This window comes from Saccopteryx leptura, chromosome 4, assembly GCF_036850995.1.
Source record: "Saccopteryx leptura isolate mSacLep1 chromosome 4, mSacLep1_pri_phased_curated, whole genome shotgun sequence".
NCBI classification, from domain to species: domain Eukaryota; kingdom Metazoa; phylum Chordata; class Mammalia; order Chiroptera; family Emballonuridae; genus Saccopteryx; species Saccopteryx leptura.
In genome coordinates, this window is record NC_089506.1 from 223,148,493 (window position 1) to 223,169,414 (window position 20,922).

A 20,922-nucleotide genomic window follows, 5' to 3' on the forward strand; every position below is an offset into this window, starting at 1 on the left:
CTTGTGCCCCAATCGGGAACACACATCGGGTTTTCAGTCAAAGTGCTTACCCCGGCATTGAAGGTAACAGCGGGGCTTTCCTTCGCTGGGGGGGAACTGGCTCTCTCGTTTCTGGACATATTCCTGTTTTGGTTTTTGAGTGAGAAGTCACTCAGAGAAAGAGACAGAGGTTGGACAGGCAGGACATCTGTCTGTGACTCGGCCATTTCACTGACCCTGCAGTGAAAAAAAAAAAGTACCAAGCGTTTCACTTAGACTTGATCCCCAGACAACCTGTGTGGAGAGTGTGGGTCACAACCCCCAGTTTGGACGTCTCCCTCGTGTGCTGAGGCTGGTATGAGCCTTAGAGGAAACAGCCGTGGTCACCACGGGAGAACCAGTGGGACCGGAACACCTGTCCCAGGACTGCCGCCCGACCATTGGAAAGCGAGAAAAACAGGGAAACAGAAGGAGTGTTGAACTCATTCAAGTTCAAGATTAAGGTCTAGAGCAGGGGTCCCAAAACTACGGCCCGCGGGCCGCATGCGGCTCCCTGAGGCCATTTATCCGGCCCCCGCCGCACACCCAGAAGAGGCACCTCTTTCATTGGTGGTCAGTGAGAGGAGCATAGTTCCCATTGAAATACTGGTCAGTTTGTTGATTTAAATTTACTTGTTCTCTATTTTAAATATTGTATTCGTTCCCATTTTGTTTTTTTACTTTAAAATAAGATATGTGTAGTGTGCATAGGGATTTGTTCATAGTTTTTTTATAGTCCAGCCCTCCAACAGTCTGAGGGACAGTGAACTGGCCCCCTGTGTAAAAAGTTTGGGGACCCCTGGTCTAATGCCTACTTTGAGTAAGCTAAACTACACATTCCTTTATAAAAAGTGATGGTGGTCATATTTTTTTCAACGTTCTTATTGCGGAATAAATGACTTGCGGCCCCACCCACACACCTCTGAAAGCTTCCAGTGTGTGAATCTGAAAGTCTGGTTGAGTTTAGGGGAAAGAAGGAAGACGGGTTCCTTTCCCCATTTCAGGTTCCTATTTTCCGCGTCCCTTGTCGCTCACCTGAAGAAGACCTCTTCCATCGTCGTGATAGAGACACCGAAGTTATCAATGCCTAGCTCTTCCTGTCTTTCTATCAGAGCAGTAAACAGGGTTGCAAAGCTAGAATAAGAACGGGAAAGGGAAAAGGGGAGAGGAAGGAGAAAAAGTTAGCCCCAGATCAGAATATTTTCTTATTTACCTATTTTATTCTAAATCAATTTCTTCTCAGCAGTGGGGAAAATGTCGATCATTCTTTGCTTCAGTGTTCATTATATTATAATTTCATGCCTCTGGTAAATCAGAAATGTGGGGGAAATGGTAAAACAAACAAACAACCAATGAACAAATTGCTTCCCACTCTACTTGGTACTTGGGTACACATAATTTTGGCCAAACGAAATATAAAAAGACTGTAACTCTAACAAGTTGACCTAAGTTAATTTATCACACACATGCATGCTATGGTTCCTCAGTCAATTATTCAGAAGGTCAAAATAGAAAATCATACTCAAGTTAATAGGAAAAAAAAGACACTCAAAAATAGAACAGAGCACAGCAGGTTCAGGGCAAGTTGAAGATGTAGAGAGAACGATGTGATTCAACCGCCAAGGAAATCTATAGAAATGGAGCCCGATGAAATGTGGAGGCAGCGGAGCTTCTATTTATTATTACTATTATTATTATTATTATTATTATTATTATTATTATTATTTTTCTGAAGTGAGAAGCAGGGAGGCAGAGAGACAGACTCCCGCACGCACCCGACCGGGATCCACCTGGCATGCCCACCAGGGGGCGATGCTCTGCCCATCTGGGGTGTTGCTCTGTTGCAACCGGAGCCATTCTAGCACCTGAGACAGAGGCCATGGAGCCGTCCTCAGCGCCTGGGCCAACTTTGCTCCAATGGAGCCTTGGCTGCGGGAGGGGAAGAGAGAGACAGAGAGGAAGGAGAGGGGGAGGGTGGAGAAGCAGATGGGTGCCTCTCCTGTGTGCCCTGGCCGGGAATCAAACCTGGGACTTCCACATGCGAGGCCGACGCTTTACCATTAAGCCAACCAGCCAGCACCTCATCAGAGGTTTTAAAGAACAATTTCCTTGGGAAGATTTTACAGTATTTCACATTCAAAAAATTATCTTTTCCAGAAACTTCCTTGTCTATAAATCACCCATTATAGCCCCAGCTGAGGAATGATTGAACCTAATTCTACATTCTCAGTGTCGGAGAACTCAAAATTTTCTCTTTTGGAACACCATTAAATTCTCCTCCATATTTGAGCTTAAGTTGCTTTCCATTTAATTCTATCTAATTGTACACACTGGCTCTAACCATACACATTTAAATGGCATCATCAGACACAACTGATCTGCACGGCAGCTTTTCATATACTTCAGTCTCTTTCTTCCTATACTTCTTCTTTGCCAACGCATGGCTTTTCTACTAGGATTCACCCATCTCTTCTGCTGCTTCTAAATTCATTATGAAGTTAGTATACGTGCATGGTACAAAATTCAGAAAATGAATGTATAAAAAAATAAAAATCATCCCAATATCATTGTCCATAAATACCCACTGTTGATGCATGGATGTTTTGACATATTTAGTGTTGTTTCTTTTAGCTTTCAAAATATATGATAAAATTAAAAATGCACTGTGCGCTACTTTAAAGTGCATTAATAAAGCACAAGGTGAAGATAAATATCCACCAACAGTTTAATGAATAAATAAGTTATAGTGTAAATATATGAAAGAATAAGATCTAAGTAAAACGTAAAATTTTTTCTTTTCGGTCACCTTACAAATGAAGACATCCTAAAAGTTCTATCCCAGAAAGTTAACTGAAAAATGCTGGTAAATGAACAAACAAGATTCAGAACATTATTAGTATTATAAGATCTCATTTCTATTCCAGTCTACCTGAATCATTACCAGCTAGAAGCAGCGGTCATTGGGACTTGGACATGAGCTGCAAAGTATAGAATGGTGACAACAATTCCAGTGCCATGCGGACTTTTCCTGTGGGGAACTTTCCTGGACTCCTGCTCCCTGTGACAGCTCCTAACAGACTGAACTGTGGTTGGGTTGCATTTTTCAGGGATTTGGCATGGTGATGGGGCCAACTTGGACTTAGGGAACATGTTAAGGACACTACTCTTTTAGGGATTCTTGCTGTATTGGCCAAGAGTTTGCTTAAAGGCTTTTAATCACTGTAAAAAAAAATAGAGGACTGGATGAAGAAGATGGGGCACATATACATCATGGTATATTATTCAGCTAGGAGAAATGGTGACATCGGATCACTTATAGAGGAATGGTGGAGTCTTGGTAGCATTGTGTGGGGTGAAATAAGCGAATCAGAAAAAAACAGGAACTGCAGGATTCCATACATTGGTGGGACATAAAAGCGAGACTAAGAGGCATGGATAGGAGTGTGGTGGCTATGGGGGGTGGGGGGAGGGAAAGAGGGAGAGGGGGAGGGGGAGGGGGAGGGGTACAGAGAGAACTGGATGGAGGGTGGCGGAGGACGATCTCTCTTCGGGTGATGGGTATGCAACAGAACTAAATGACAAGATAACCTGGAAATGTTTTCTTTGGATGTATGTACCCTGATTTATTGATGTCACCCCATTAAAATAAAAATTTATTTAAAAAAAAAAAAAAGATCTCATTTCTAGAAAACAATGATAATGGTACACATGTCCATGGACGCATGTCATGATTCTGGAAAACAAAGAGCAACTCTTCCCAATGATTAACCATGGGGGGTGATTAGGGGGAAATTTTGCTTTCCAATTCATATGTTCCAGACATAAATACACTTTTTAATCTTGTCATTATGCGATCATATGTAGACTAGCAAACTCTGGGCTCCTTAGTGGTAAAATAATCAGTATTAAAACAAAACAATTACTACGGGTAGATTAATAACAAGACAAATTATTATACGATCCAATCACATTGTGAAGAACATCTATCTATTTTTAATTATACAAGTTTTATCATATATAATATATAAATATAAAATAAAGATATTATTAAGCAAATATAAATTACATATATTATATTTTGGGAGAATATAATAATTACATATATTATATTTGGGAAAAATTCAATAAATTTGAGTATAGCTGCATAGCTGTTTTTCTAATTGTTTTATTATACACTATATATAATGCATATGTGTAATACATGTGAAATATATCATATTTTTAATAAACATAAACATTGTATAGATTATACATGTATATTACACTTTGAAGGAAAGACAGCAAAAAATTAAAAGGAAAAGAAAAAATGTGACCACACAGCGTATAACATTTTTCGCATTTGATGGAATTCTGTCTATCCTCATACATACTAAATTTAGATTTCTTTTTTACTGAATAATGTGATAAGTTTAAACAAGTGTTTTGTTTCCAGAGAGATTCTGCAGCTTCACATGGATCACAACTATGATAATGGGCCAAAGCTCCCACCTGGTTCCTGGTTCTCTCAGGATACAGATCTAGAGTTTTATTTCCAATTCTCTATGACACTTTTATTCTTTCATTCCTGCTTATAACGAGGGTCCTGGTTCTCGTCTGCTGCTGCCTGACCACCCTGTTCCACGCTGCTGCTGCTCACTAACTTCCAGATTGCTAATAAAAAGTTCAAATAATGCAGTTCCTTTTCCTTTTTATGTCTTTTATACATTCCTCTCTGTCTCAGAAAAGGAGATATTATAGTCCTCCAAAGCCTTCTTGGTTATGACAACTGGCTTGACTCTTGGGAATACCAAAGCAAGTGCTTAAGTTATAATATTACATAAAGATAAAGGAATCACACTCCAAGAGTCACTGATGAGTACTCTTAGTTTCCATTTTAAAATTTAGGTTAGTTACCTCAGATAAGCTTTTCATTCTTTGTCACCCCCTCTGATGAATACTTTGGCTAACAAGGGCAGTCAAACTACCTCTTTCCACTGTGTTCTTGGCATGCTGGCTTCAAGAGCCACCACTACAGCCATTTTTCTTTAATTACCTTATTATTTCCATTCACTCTACTCACCACACCCTTTTTATTCTACTGACAACATACCAGCGGTGATCACCAATTAAAATCAGGACATGATAGCCACAGGGGGCCGTCCCTTTCTTCAGGGCAAGTGGCAGCTAAGACTGGAGTTTTGGCTTTTTGGCTTTTTTTTTTTTTTAATTATTTATTTATTTATTCATTTCAGAGAGGAGAGGGAGAGACAGAGAGAGAGAGAGAGAGAGAGAGAGAGAGAGAGAAGAGACAGAGAGAGAGAGAAGAGGGGGAGGAGCTGGAAGCATCAACTCCCATATGTGCCTTGACCAGGCAAGCCCAGGGTTTCGAACCGGCGACCTCAGCATTTCCAGGTCGACGCTTTATCCACTGCGCCATCACAGGTCAGGCTGGAGTTTTGGCTTTTTGAATAAATTCTACTTACTACACATGCAAAGATCAGAAAAAGCAACAACAATTTTCTGTCATCTAAACATCAACCTTTACTACTTGTCTTGGTCCTTACCTGTGTGTGTCCTCTTTGGGTAGAATAAAAGATAATTCATTTTTAAAATTCTTCTTCAAAATGGCTGATGGTATATGATAATATATCAACTTGGAGATTCCTTCAACATCACAGTGAGGGCCCTTCACCATTACTAAGTGATATCCCACACCTGAGAAAATCCATTAAGAAAAAAAGAAAATAAAACAATTTTGTATTTCCCCGATTCTTGTGAGACTCCGCTTGGCTTTTCATGATTTGGATGAGCAAGAAGAAGGTAGCTCATGCTACAATTCATTTGCTCACCAGTCTAAAAAGCCTGTTAAAAACTTCTTTTGTACTTTCATTAGTTTCTTAAGAGACTAATAGAAGAGAGAAAGAAAGAAAATCATCTGTTACCTGGCCTCTTGTCCTACATCACTGAAACCTTAGAGGACAAGGTGTATATGCATTAAACACATATCTATTGGGTGCTGATTATACACAAAGCAGTAAATAATCAGCTAAAAATCCTGTCCTTCAGAGATCTGAGAAATCTTTCCAGAGTACTCTGCACATTCACTAGAGCTTGAAGAGATCTCTATAGTCTCATCCATGCATAAATCCAAGCTCTACTAAGAGCAAAATTTTAGTCCCATCCTTAAAACCTTTGAAAATAGCAATGAACAGAATCTGAATAAAGTTGTAATACTCCTATATTTGCTTAAATACAGGTCAGATTAATTCAGTTGCCTACCACATTGGTGGCCTACCATACCAGTGTCCCCTTTTCTGAGAATAAATATCAAGTACATTATTCTCTATGGTTATTTTAATCATAATGTCAGTTATAAAAATTACAAAGGGAGCAACAAAGAAAATATTGCTAAATATGATGAAAAAAATCAATAGATGCAGAATAGAGATCATTTTCAAATGAAAGAAAAATATACCTCCAGAACCTAACTTTATGAAATGGAGACATATGATTTACTGACTAGAGAATTCAAAGTAACCATCATAAAGATGCTAATCAAAGTCAGGATAACAACACATGTGAAAATTGAGAATTTTAAGAAAGAAATAGAAAACTTAAGAAACAAAAAGAATGACATCACAGTAATGGTGACATGAGAGATACTCCTGATCTCTCCCCTTGAAATTTCAACAAATTGAGCAGCTATAACACAGTGAAGGAACCCCAGCTGGGCTGGCAGGCAAGCCTGAAAGATCCGTGCACCGAATGGACTAGAGGTGGGATGGGGTGAAAAGGGGGGCGGAAGAGAAAATGCATTCATGGTGGGCTCTGGAGAGGAGACAAGCCTAGAGCGACTTTGGGAAGGAGTGAAGCTCAGGCTGTTTAGATTTTATCTGAGGGGTGTGGAGAGGGAAGCCCAGAGTGACTGGCTCTCCTTCTGCCAGGAGGAGCAGTGAGATACAGGGGCAGACGGGGAGATAAAGCAAAGTGGCCAGAGCAAGGAGTCACGACCATTGTTCCCGTGGTCTGCCTGCAGCCCACACTCACCCACCCTCAGCAGAAACAGAGAACACGCAAGTGCAGTCCCCAGCCTCCCAGATCCTGCCTCTTGTGCCTTACTGTACAAAGAGTGACAGAGACAGACCCCACAGCTAGCTCTCCAGAGCCACTCTCTCCCCTGAAGAACAGAGGTGCCCTGTGTCTGGTCCCTGGGTCTGCTGAGACGTGTGGAGGAGAGCCTGGAAGCCTGAGACCACCACTGCTAGAGACGTAAAGCCATAAAGATGAAGCCATAAAGCCCTCACAACACGCCCCACCCACCAACGCATCTGCAGCCCTGCCTGCATTATTGTGACAGCAACCTCTGAGTGGAGGACTGCCCAGAAACTTCACAGAGCTAAAAGTTGTAATACAGTGACACCTACTGGAAGAAACCTCTCAAAACCGAAATATATTTTTCCTGTTTTTTTATTTATTTCCCTTTTTTTCTTCTTATACTTTTTTCTTTTTCTCTTTTGAACTTAATTTCCTTTAGCTTTTATATTTTTATTCTTATTTTTGTGGGTGTTTTTTTTAATTTTAATGGGGTGACATTAATCAATCAGGGTACATAGGTTCAGAGAAAACATCTCCAGGTTATTTTGACATTTGATTATGTTGCATACCCATCACCCAAAGTCATATAGTCTTCTGTCACCTTCTATCTGGTTTTCTTTGTGCCCCTCCTTTCCCCCACCCTTTCCTTTCCCCTCCTCACCCCCGGTAACCACCACAGTCTTGTTCATGTCCATGAGTCTCACTTTTATGTTTCATCTATGTATGGAATCCTATAGTTCTTAGTTTTTTTCTGATTTACTTATTTCACTCAGTATAATGTTATCAAGGTCCATCCATCTTGTTGTAAATGATCCGATATCATCATTTCTTATGGCTCAGTAGTATTCCTTAGTATATATGTGCCACATCTTCTTTATCCAATCATCTATTGAAGGGCTTTTTGGTTGTTTCCATGTCTTGGCCACTGTGAACAATGCTGCAATGAACATGGGGCTGCATGTGTCCTTATATACCAGTGTGTTTGAGTTTTGGGGGTATATTCCCAGTAGAGGGATTGCTGGGTCATATGGTAGTTCTGTTTTTAATTTTTTGAGGAACCACCATACTTTCTTCCATAACAGTTGTATTACTTTACATTCCCACCAACAGTGGATGAGGGTTCCTTTTTTTCCACAGCCTCTCCAACACTTGTTATTACTTGTCTTGTTGATAATAGCTAATCTAACAGGTGTGAGGTGGTATCTCATTGTAGTTTTGATTTGCATTTCTCTAATAACTAATGAAGATGAGCATCTTTTCATATATCTGTTGGCCATTTGTATTTCTTCCTGGGAGAAGTGTCATGTCCTCTTCCCACTTTTTTATTAGATTATTTGCTTGTTTGTTGTTGAGTTTTATGAGTTCTTTGTATATTTTGGATATTAGGCCCTTATCTGAGCTGTTGTTTGAAAATATCACCTCCCATTTAGTTGGCTGTCTGTTTTGTTGTCAGTTTCTTTTGCTGTGCAGAAGCTTCTTAGTCTGATGTAGTCCCATTCATTTATCTTTGCCTTCACTTTCCTTGCCTTTAGAGTCAAATTCATAAAGTGCTCTTTGTAACCAAGGTCCATGAGTTTAGTACCTATGTTTTCTTCTATGTAGTTTATTGTTTCAGGTCTTATATTTAGGTCTTTGATGCATTTTGAATTAATTTTAGTACAAGGGGACAAACTGTAGTTGAGTTTCATTCTTTTGCATGTGGTTTTCCAATTTTCCCAGCACCATTTGTTGAAGAGGTTTTCCTTTCTCCATTGTGTGTTATTGGCCCCTTTATCAAGAATTATTTGACCATATACATGTGGTTTTATTTCTGGGCTTTCTATTCTGTTCCATTGGTCTGAGTGCCTATTTTTCTGTCAATACCATGTTGTTTTATTGTGGCTCTATAATATAATTTGAAATCTGGTATTGTAATGCCTCATTTCATTCTTTTTCCTTAGGATTGCTCTGGCCATTTGTAGTTTTTTATAGTTCCATATAAACCTGATGATTTTTTGTTCCATTTCTTTAAAAAATGACATTGGGACTTTGATGGGAATTGCATTAAATTTGTGTATCGCTTTGAGTAATATAGTCATTTTGACTATATTTATTCTTCCTATCCAAGAACAAGAAATATTTTTTCCATTTCATTATATCTTTTTTGATTTCCTTTAACAATGCTTTGTAGTTTTCATTATATAGGTCCTTTACATTCTTTGTTATGTTTATTCATAGGCATTTTATTTTTTGTTGTTACAACCATGAAGGGGATTGTTTTTTTTGAGCTCGTTTTCTGATGTTTCATTGTTGGTATATAGGAAAGCAATGGACTTTTGTATATTAATTTTGTATTCTGCAACCTTACTGTATTGGTTTATTGTTTCTAGTAGTCTTTTTTGTGGAGTCTTTAAAGTTTTCAGTGTACAGAAGCATGTCATCTGCAAAAAGTGAAACCTTTACTTCTTCTTTTCCAATATGAATGCCTTTTATTTCTTTCTCTTGTCTGATTGCTCTGGCTAGAACTTCCAGCACTGAATAAGAGTGGAGAAAGTGGACAACCTTGTCTTGTTCCTGATTTTAGAGGAAAAGTCCTCAGTTTTATGCCATTTAATATGATGTTAACTGACGGTTTATCATAGATGGCCTTTATTATGTTGAGATATTTTCCTTCTATACCTATTTCGTTAAGTGTTTTAAACATAAAATGATGTATTTTATCGAATGCCTTTTCTGGGATCTATTGATAAGATCATGTGGTTTTTGTTTTTTGTTTTGTTGATACGGTGTATTACGTTAACCGTTTTACGTATGTTGAACCATCCTTGAGATTCTGGGATGAATCCCACTTGATCATGATGAATTATTTTTTTAATGTGTTGTTGTATTCGATTTGCTAGTATTTTGTTTAGTATTTTAGCATCTGTATTCATTAGCGATATTGGTCTGTAGTTTTGTTTTTTTTTGCCATCCTTGCCAGGTTTTGGTATGAGGGTTAAGTTGGCCTCATAAAATGTGTTTGGCAGTATTGTTTCTTCAGTTTTTTGGAAGACTTTGAGTAAGATAGAAACCAAGTTTTCTTTGAATGTTTGAGAGGATTCACTAGCATAGCCATCTGGTCCTGGACTTTTATTTTTGGGGAGGTTTTTAATAGTTGTTTCTATTTCCTCCCTGATTATGGGTCTGTTTAGGCCTTCTGCTTCTTCATGACTCAGTCTAGGAAGGTTGTATTGTTCTAGGAATTTATCCATTTCTTCTAGATTGTTAAATTTGGTGGCATATAGTTTTTCATAGTATTCTACAATAATTCTTTGTATATCTATGATATCTGTGGTGATTTCTTCTCTTTCATTTTAGATTTTGTTTATATGAGTCCTTTCTCTTTTTCCCTTGGTGAATCTTGCCAAGGGTTTGTCAATTTTGTTGATCTTTTCAAAGAACCAGCTTCTTGTTTTATTAATTTTTTCTATAGTTTTTCTGTTCTCTATTTTGTTTATTTCTGCTCTGATTTTTATTATTTTCTTCTGCTGCTGGTTTTGGGTTGTCTTTGTTCTTCTTTTTCTAGTTCCTTAAGATGTGAAGTTAAGTGGTTCACTTGGGCTCTCTCTTGTTTGTTTATATAGGCCTATAGTGATATGAACTTCCCTCTTATTACTGCTTTTGCTGCATCCTGGAGATTCTGATATGTTGTATTGTTATTTTTGTTTGCCTGTATGTATCTTTTGATCTCTGCACTTATTTCTTCTTTGACTCACTCATTTTTTAGAAGTATGTTGTTTTGTTTCCACATTTTTGTGGGTTTGTTTACCTCTTTTTTGCAGTTGAATTCTAGTTTCAAGGCTTTATGATCAGAAAATATGCTTGGTATAATTTCAATTTTTCTGAATTTGTTGATGTTATTTTTGTGGCCCAACATATGGTCAATTCTTGAGAATGTTCCATGTACACAAGAGAAAAATGTACACTCTGGCACTTTGGGATAAAATGTCCTGTAGATGTCTATCATATACAATTGTTCTAGTGTTTCACTTAAGGCCAATATTTCTTTATTGATTTTCTGTTTGGATGAATGATCTAGAGCCATCAGTGGTGTATTGAGGTCTCCAAGTATGATTGCATTTTTGTCGGTTTTTGTTATTATGTCAGTCAGTAACTGTCTTATATATTTGGGTGCTCCTTGGTTTAGTGCATATATATTAAGAAGTTTTATGTCTTCTTGATTCAATGTCCCCTTTATCATTATGAAATGACCATTTTTGTCTCTGATTACCTTTGCTGTCTTGTAGTCAGCATTGTTAGATATAAGTATTGCTACACCTGCTTTTTTTGGATGTTATTTGCTTGGAGTATTGTTTTCCAACTTTTCACTTTGAATTTGTTTTTATCCTTGTAGCTTAGATGTGTTTCTTGTAGGCAGCATACATTTGGATTTTCTTTTTTTAACTCATTCTGCTACTCTGGGTCTTTTTATTGATGAGTTCAATCCATTTACATTTAGTGTAATTATTGACATTTGAGGGTTTCCGATTGCCATTTTATATATTGCTTTCTGGTAGTTTTTTATCTTGTTTGGTTCTTCTCTTTTATTTTTCTATCATTTGTTTTTGTTTGGTTGTAATCCATACTTCTTTTCAATGTTATTTTTTTTTCAAGCCATGTACTTCTGTGTTGGTTTTTTCAGGGGTGGTTACCATTAAGTAATGGAAAGCATACATATCATGTTCATTGTAGTACATTATTTCATGAGTACTTCTGCACTCCATCCTCCTTTGCTGTTAATCCTTGTCCTCTTCCCTTTTTTGTTTCTTTGTCACAGATTAATCTTATTTTTATTGTGATCTTAATGGAGATTTTACTTGTAGTTTTGTTTTTTGTGTCTGGTCAGAAAACCCTGTTTAGTATTTCCTGAAGTGGGGGTTTTCTGGTGATAAATTCCTTCATCTTTTCTGTATCTGTGAATGTTTTTATTTCTCCTTCATATTTGAAGGATAGCTTTGATGGATATAGTATTCTTGGCTGGAAGTTCCTCTCTTTCAGAACTTTAAATATTGGGGTCCACTCTCTTCTAGCTTGTAGAGTTTTTGCTGAGAAATCTGTTGATAATCTAATGGGCCTTCCTTTATATGTTGTATTCTTCTTTTCCTTGGCTGCCTTGAGAATTTTTTCTTTGTCATTGGTTTGTGCCAATTTCATTATAATGTGCCTTGGAGTTGCTTTGTTAGGGTAAATATCTTAACTCAGTGTTCTGTTTGCTTCTTGAATTCAAGGCTTTAGTTCTTTCCATAGGCTTGGGAAGTTCTCATCTATTATTTGTTTGAATATGTTCTCCATTCCATTCTCTCTCTTCTCCTTCTGATATACCCATTATTCTTATGTTGCTCTTTCTGATGGAGTCAGATAATTCCTGTAGGGCTATCTCATTTTTTTAAATTCATGAGTCTCTCTCTTCTTCTTTCTGTAGTACCTCTAGTTGCCTGTCTTCTATGTCACTAATTCTCTCCTCTATCTGGCCTGTTCTATTGGCTAAGCTTGTTACTTCATTTTTCAGTTCATGAATTGAGTTTTTCATCTCTGTTTAATTCATTTTCATAGTTTCAATTTCCTTGTGAAATATTCTTTCTGTTCATTGAATTGTTTTTTGAGCTCCCCTAATTGCCTTTCTGTGCTTTCTTGTATATTCCTGAGTATTTTTAGGACTTCAATTTTAAATTCTCTGTCATTTAACTCCAAAGTTTCTAATCTACTGAAATTGTTTTCTATAGATTTTCTCTCATATATCTGAGCTACATCACTGTCTTTTGTATTCATGATATTCGATTTCTTTAATGGCATTTGAGAGTGGTATTGTTAATAACACTAATAAGAGTTGATAAAAAATTTTTTTGAGAAAATGCAGTGAAAAACTGAAAATTATATTGTGTTAAGTGGAACAAAAATATGTAGAACAGAGGGCCCGGGTTGGGGGGGGAGTTACAAAGAGGCAAAGAACAAATGAGGCAAGAACCAACAGAATGCCACAAGGAAAAAATTTGGATCAAGAATAAAATAATTTGTTTGTAAATGTTGGTCAAATGAGAAAAATAGTGTAAGAAAAAAAAACAAAAGAAAAAAAAATACAGTAAAAAATGAAAATTTTACTGTATTAAGTGGCACAAAAACTATAGAATGGAGAACCAGAGTTGAGGGAAATGCTAAAGAGATAAAAAGTGAAGTAAAAAGCACACAAAATGCCACAAAGAAAAAATTTGAATCCAGAATAAAATAATTTGTTTGTGGGTGAGATTTGAATAGAGAAAAAGTGAAAGAGAAAAGAAGAAACAAAAAGAGAGAGAGAAAAAAAACTGAGTTAAGTTTTTTGGAATGTAACACTCATAGAAAAAAAAAGAATGGAAAATGTAACACCTATGGGTAATAATGTTCAAAATGAAAAGAATAAAACGGGAAGAGGATAAAATGACCAAGGTGGAAGGAAAAAAAAAAGATAAAAAATACAAGAAAAAATTGGAAAAAGTTATAAAGACTGTGGGTTTTTTCCTAGTTTTGAGAAGTTATCTTCTTCCTTTTTCTTTCTTGCCTTTTTGGCCAGTGGCACTGTACCCCAGTTCTGCCCCTGTGGCACTCTTAGACAGAGATTTGCTGTTGTGTCGCTATGATGATGATATGAACTAGGTCTCAGTCCCGTTGGTAGGCAGGGCTTGTTAGCATTTGCAGACTCTGACAATGGGAGAGTCCGTTTTCCCAGAGCCTCTCCCCAAATCTCTCCTTTCTGAACGAGCAGTCTGGGGGACCAGCTGTGAAGTTGCCCCAGCCACTGCCTGGAGATCAAGAGGTTCTAAGAGCTGCCAAATCTCTCCTTTATCCCCACTCAATGCAGGGTTCTGGGTAAGGCTTTGCCATCCAGAGCCGCCAGCATAATCAGGCAGGGCTGGGAGCTGACTGACTTTCAGGTGTCTATGAGCCTCCGGACATGTCTAGTATGCCTCAGCACTCCGCAGGTCTGCTCTCCAGAGGCTGTCTGAAAGCTGCCTTCACACCCTTCCCCCACCACTTCTGCAGTTCTTTCCCCAAGGAGTGTGCTTTGTTAGCCTGTATGGCTGGCGGAGGTGCCGCACCCAGACAGGTCCGGGTGTAGGGAAGCCAGCTTTCATGCACTTCCCACATGCTGTTGTTTGGGAAGCCAGGATTATTCAGAAACTCTGGTCACAGCCCACACAGAGGGTCACTACTGACAGTCTCTGACCCAGCCCCTCTGTCCAAGAATGCAGGCATCCATGCCCAAAGTGCCAGGTGGATCCACTCGCACATTGCCCGTGCTTGCCGACCAGGATACTGGGAGTAAATGAGGCAACTACTTGCCCACCTGTGCCAGGGTCTGCCGCTGGCGTTAGCTCCACATGGGCTGAGCCACGGGCACACTCTCTCCTCAGCTTGAACATCTCTGCCCTAGCCCAGCTTGTTCCGTGGCCTCAGCCCTTGCTTTCTCTCAGTTCCAAGTGAAAGCAGCCCTTGCTCAGGTCAGTGAGGAAAGTGGAATACTCTGTTCTCTATCTTATTTCCTTCAGAGTGGATTATATATTCAGCCACCTTTATGACCAATCCTATCTTTGTTTGATATATGTGTATTTCAGATGCCCCTGAGATTGCTTTTTTGTCTTCAGTTGTTGAATTTGTTGAAGTTTCAGGGAGAGGTATCGGGAGCACTCCTCATGGCACCATTTCTCTGATGTCACTTCCTCAGGGTTTTGTTTTGTTTTTTATCTTTTTTCTGTGTTTTTCTTGTCATAATTTTTAAAATTTTTATATTTTTATTGTATTTTTTTTTTAACTTTTCATTATTTCAGGGTGTTTTTTTTTTGGTTAGGGTTCTTAACAGTACCACTGTCAAATGCCATCAAGGAAGGAGAAATTGAATGCCATGGGTACATAAAACAGAGGTGTAGTTCAAAAATAAAATGAAAAATCTCCAAAATAAAATCTCAATCACATGAAAACCTTGGAGTTAAATGATAAATTGTCAAAAATAATACCATGTTCATACATCGGAAGACTCAATATCATTAAGATGACCATTCTTTCCAAAATGATAAAAGATTCATAGCAACCCCATTAATATCCTACCAATCTTCTTTGTATAATTTGAGAAAATGACCCTAAAATTTATATGGAACTAAAAAGGGCCTAAAACACGTGAACTAACTTTGAAAAAGGAGAAAAAATTAGTAGCTATACATCATCTGTTTTCAAGACTTACTATAAAAGCGCAGGATTCATGACTGTGGTATTTGTAAAATGTTAGACCTAAATCAATGAAACAATAGAAAATTCAAAAGTAGACCTACATATAGGCGGTCAAGTGATTTTTATCAAAAGTGCCAATTCAACAGAAAAAGGGCCATGTTTTTTCATAAGTGGTTCTGGATACTCAGATGGAAAAAAATCAACATCACAAAATAAAAAAACAACTTGAAATAGATCATAAACTTTTACAAGCTAGAACCATAAAGAATCTAGAAGAAAGTATAAGAGAATATCTTTGCCAACTTTTACATAAGCAAAGGTTTCCTTAAAAATATGAACTGAAAGGGAAAATAATTGATAAATTGGAAATTTATGCCCATCAGAAGATACCATCAAAAGGAATAGACAAGCAACATATTTGGGGAAATAATCATACTTCAGATATCTCACAAAAACTCATATTCAGAATATGTAAACTCCTACAGATTCACAATAAAAAAAGTTTATACTTCACAGAGTAATTTATACAAAGAGCCAATTTGTACATAAAGAGACACTAAATATAATGATTACTAAGGAAAATGAAAATTAAAATCATAAAATAGTATCGTTTCACATTCACTAGAAAAGCTAAAATCCAAAGACTACACCAAATATTGGTATGGATACGGAGCAAGTTGAATTCTCAAACATGATGGTATGTGTTAAAATAATGTGAACACTCTGAAGAATTATTTGGCAGAACATACACTTAATAATCAAGTGACTACACTACTAAATATTTTCACCTAAGATAAATTTTTAACCAACTGAGATTTTTATAAAAAGAAGCAAATTTACAACATATTCATTAGTGGTATTTGAAAACTAGTAATGACCTAAAACAGGGGTCGGGAACCTTTTTTGGCTGAGAGAGCCATGAATGCCACATATTTTAAAATGTAATTCCGTGAGAGCCATACAACGACCCGTGTACATTACACATTATCCAATAAAAATTTGGTGTTGTCCCAGAGGACAGCTGTGATTGGCTCCAGCCACCTGCAACCATGAACATGAGTGGTAGGAAATGAATGGATTGTAATACATGAGAACGTTTTATATTTTTAACGTTATTATTTTTTTTTTATTAAAGATTTGTCTATGAGCCAGATGCAGCCATCAAAAGAGCCACATCTGGCTCGTGAGCCATAGGTTCCTGACCCCTGACCTAAAACAACCTAAAAAATCTATGAAAAGTAGAATGTATGGACTATCAATACATGCAGCGATAAAGATAAACCTCAAAATATTGTGCTGAGGCTAAAAACAAACAAACAAACAAAAAATGATGGTGTATAATTCATTTGTATGATTTTTAAAAACAGGCAAAATTAATGTATGGTGATAAAATTCAGATGTCTTCTGAGTGAGGAAATTGATGGAAAGGGATTAAAGAGAACTTTCTGGGGTCACAGCAATATTCCTTATCTTGTTTTGCTTGGAGCCAAACTGGTATATATGGTTTTAAACACTCAGCAACCTGAACATGGAGGACCTACTCACTATACTCCACATAAATTACACTTCCATTAAAAGTTTTTTCCCTCAACAAGAGCATTTATTCTAGGGAGGAGTGACAGACAATAAACAGGGCAAGTGAATAAATTATATATTTTATTAAGCTAGTGCTTAAGAAAAAAAATGGGAAGAAATATGAAAAATTGGAGGTGAGATGCTGAAATATTATTTAACAGGCCAAAGAAAACTGATGCGTAAGTAATTTTAAATAATAACTGAAAAGAGGTAAAAAAAAAAAAAAGGACATATTTGGTATATTTATGTTTAAAAAATTCTCCAAAATAGAATAAAATATCTGCTCATACAGCAGCAATTTAATACTGGTTTGAGAAACAAGAAATAAGGAACAGAGATTTCTGGTTCCCTACATTTTTCCTAGAATCTATTATCCATTATTTATCACCCATCTGCTGTCTGTCTGTCTATCTATCTATTTATCTTCATCATCATCATCTCATTAAAAGCTCAACTGCTTTTGGGCAAATTACACTTTAAGCAAATGCCTAAGAAAGAAATGAGCATGATATTTGGATAATGCAGTAATTCTGAAGAACTAAAATGTGGCCACTCGTTCAGAAGGGCTCACCGTGGAGCCCAGTGAATAGAACAGAGAAAAATCACTGAAGTTTTTGCTGCTAGACAAAAGAGTAACAATGGTGTTAAACAATACGATTAAGCTATCGGTCTCCATGAAGACCATGTTAAGGCAAGAGTAAGGCATCGATTTCTAAAGAAGGATGAAAGGGAAAGAGACCGTATATTTTCCTGAGGAAAAGCGAAGAGCCGCAGCACTTCAAGGATCCGTTCATCATGATGGCGATGCGGTCACCCAGGACGTCCGCCTCGTCCATGTAGTGAGTGGTCAGTAAGATGGTGCGGTTCTGTTTGTGCTGTTGGAGGAGGTCCCAGGTGGCCCTCCGGGAGGTGGAGTCCATGCCAGCTGTGGGTTCGTCGAGGATCACCACCTGAGGAGCAGAGGAACAGCCCCGTGACCGTGGTTGCGCCTCACCTGTCGGGGCGGCGGGGGTCTTCAGCAGTCCCGAGACTCAGTCCGCGTTTGCTCTTCCGCGAGCTGAGCGGAGATCACCAGTTTAGATCAGGGGTACCCAAACTACGGCCCGCGGGCCACATGCAGCCCCCTGAGGCCATTTATCCAGCCCCCACCGCACTTCCGGAAGGGTCACCTCTTTCATTGGTGGTCAGTGAGAGGAGCATAGTTCCCATTGAAATACGGGTCAGTTTGTTGATTTAAATTTACTTGTTCTTTATTTTAAATATTGTATTTGTTCCCGTTTTGTTTTTTTACTTTAAAATAAGATATGTGCATTGTGCACAGGGATTTGTTCATAGTTTTTTTTATAGTCCGGCCCTCCAACGGTCTGAGGGACAGTGAACTGGCCCCCTGTGTAAAAAGTTTGGGGATCCCTGACGCATGGTTCCAAACCCAGGATGACCGTTGCATACCCACAAAGGCTAATGAGGTGAAGCCGCTGGGGTTGGGGAGGCTCCCTTCAGAGAGTTAGAGACCTGTCGGCCCTGGGGTTTGTGTCAGCTGGTTTCTGTCAGACCAGCATTCCTGGGGACCCATTTTTCGCCCTTGTTCTGCTTTTACCTTGGAGCCCCCCATCAGCGCTATGATGATGGAGAGCCTGCGCTTCATCCCTCCGCTCAGCGACTTTGAAAACGCGTCTCGCTTCTCCGTCAGGTTAACAGCAGACAGCAGACGGTCAGCTTCCAGAGGGTACCTCTTCCGAGGAATTCCTTTGACCTGGGGGGAAAGGGAGCGGAAGTTGACACGCGACGTCCAACATCACCCCCCAGAAACATTTCCCTCCCGGCTCTCTTCTTACGTCCTCTCTACACGTGGTGTCTTTTCCCCTTAGCCCCCCCTCTTTGTGTCGGAAGAATTCACCGAAAATAAAACACTGGAACTTTCTAAGCATAAGGATATTGCGTCATAGGGAACCTATTCTTAAATAAAATACCGGAATGGAGTTGGGGGTGGGGGTGGGACTTTGGTTTACCACACAATAGAAATAAAGGTGTTCTGATACTGTCAGGTAATTGAACAACAAGTCCTGCTGGGGACACAAGCCCAAGCTTTTCCTGATCTGGACCATCTGCTTCGAGATGTCATATCCATCAACGAAGGCCGCTCCACTGGTGGCGGGGTAGAGACCTGCAATCAAGCAGAAGACAGAACAGAAGTCTTGTTTTCCCGAGGGAACATGGAAACAAAGTGTTCATCAGCACCTCAACCTCAAAACACGCTAACAGATTCCTCATTAGACTCAGCAGCGTCTCACAGCCCCGGACACGCTGGCATGGTTATTATCAGTCAGACGAGAACCAACAAGTGTTGGAGAGGATGTGAAGGAAAAGGAGTTCCTCGCACGCTGCTGGTGGGAATGCAGATTGCTGCAGTTACTATAAAAAACAAACAAACAACCCCCCCCCCAAAAAAACGGAGTTTCCTCAAAAAAAATTAAGAGTAGGGTTCCCGTATGATCAGCAATCTTTCTTCTGGGTATCTACTTGAAAGTTGAAAACACTTATTCATAAAGATAGATATAGATGTTCACTGCAGCGTTCTTCACAATAGCCAATACATGGGGAAAAAACTCAAGTGTCCTTCAACAAATAATTAGATGATGATGCTGTACATTTATTTATACTATAGAATACTACTAAGCCACAGAAACATGAAGTATTGCCATGGACCACAACACGGATGGATCCTGAAAGTATTATATGCTAAGCGAAGTAAATCAGATGGCAGAGGAAAAGAACCGTGTGATTTCACTCAGACGTGGTGTAGAAAACAAAAAGCAACAACCGCAAACACCCGTAGACACAGACAGCAGAACGGTGGTTACCAGAGGAGAAGGGGGGGGGGCGAAGGAGTATGACGAGGGAAAAGGAAACCAAACACAAGGTGACAGGAGGCCACCAGCCTTCAGGTGCTGAGTGCACACTGTAACATACAGACGTATCATAAAGCTGTAGCTCTGGAAAAAAAATGAAATGACTCAGATCAACAAACTCTGAAACGAAAGAGGAGACTTCACCACAGACAGCACAGGTATACAAAGGAACATACAGGAATGCTATGAAAGATTATATGCCACCAAGTTCAACAATCTAGAAGAAGTGGATAAGTTCCTAGAACTATACCATCTTCCTAGACTGGGTCACAAAGTAATAGTAGAAAATCTAAATAGACCCATAAGCAGGCAGGAAATAGAAACAACTGTCAAAACCCCCTCCCAAAAAGAATTCCAGGACTAATGAATTCTACCAAACTATATATATATTTGGTTCCTATCCTTCTAAAAGACTTCCAAAAAATGGAAGAAGAGGCAATTATACACTAACACATTTTATGAGGCCAATATAAGACTCATACCAAAACCTGGCAAGGACAACCACACACACACACACACACTACAGACCAGTATCTCTAATGAATACAGATGCAAAAACTTCCTAAACAAAATGCTGGCAAATCAAATACAACAATATACTTTAAAAACAGTATCTTGTGATCAAGGGGATTCATTCCAGGTTAACATTTCAGTGTGATACTGCACATCAACAAAGGACAAAAATCATGATCGTTTCAACAGATGCAGAAAATGTATTCAATAAGACACAGAATCCATTTGTGGATTACTCAAGAAAGTGGGCATAGAAGAAAAGTACCTCAACATACTAAAGGCCACGTATGACAAACCATCAGACAATATCATTCTAAAGGATGAAAAACTGAAACTTTTCCTCTAAAACCAGGAACAAGACAAGGCTGCCCACTCTCTTCACCACACATTTTCTGAGACCAACAACGTGACCCTCATACCAAAACCTGGCAAGGACAACACACAAGAAGTGTCTGTCCGGATCCTCCCCCCATGTTTTAAATGAATTGTTTGCTTGTTCGTTGCTGAGCTCTGTGAGTTCTTTATATATTACGGGTATTAGCCACTTATCGGAGCTAGTTTGCAAATATCATCTCCCATTTAGTTTGCTGCTTATTTGAGGTTTTGTGCGTGTGCG

At 38.6% G+C, this 20,922-nt stretch overlaps 1 protein-coding gene across 1 annotated transcript in view; it reads right to left on the reverse strand.

The window, feature by feature from the left end:
- The window catches only part of LOC136404365 (phospholipid-transporting ATPase ABCA3-like), an 87,299-nt gene that overhangs the window by 36,677 nt on the left and 29,700 nt on the right, over positions 1-20,922 (reverse strand). Inside the window, exons 13-18 of the mRNA XM_066383683.1 lie at positions 18,894-19,048; positions 18,482-18,637; positions 17,624-17,834; positions 5,562-5,712; positions 1,054-1,152; positions 51-216 (exon numbers count right to left, since the gene is read on the reverse strand). Of these exons, the coding sequence (XP_066239780.1) occupies positions 51-216; positions 1,054-1,152; positions 5,562-5,712; positions 17,624-17,834; positions 18,482-18,637; positions 18,894-19,048 (938 nt within the window). The remainder of the gene's footprint in view (positions 1-50; positions 217-1,053; positions 1,153-5,561; positions 5,713-17,623; positions 17,835-18,481; positions 18,638-18,893; positions 19,049-20,922) is intronic.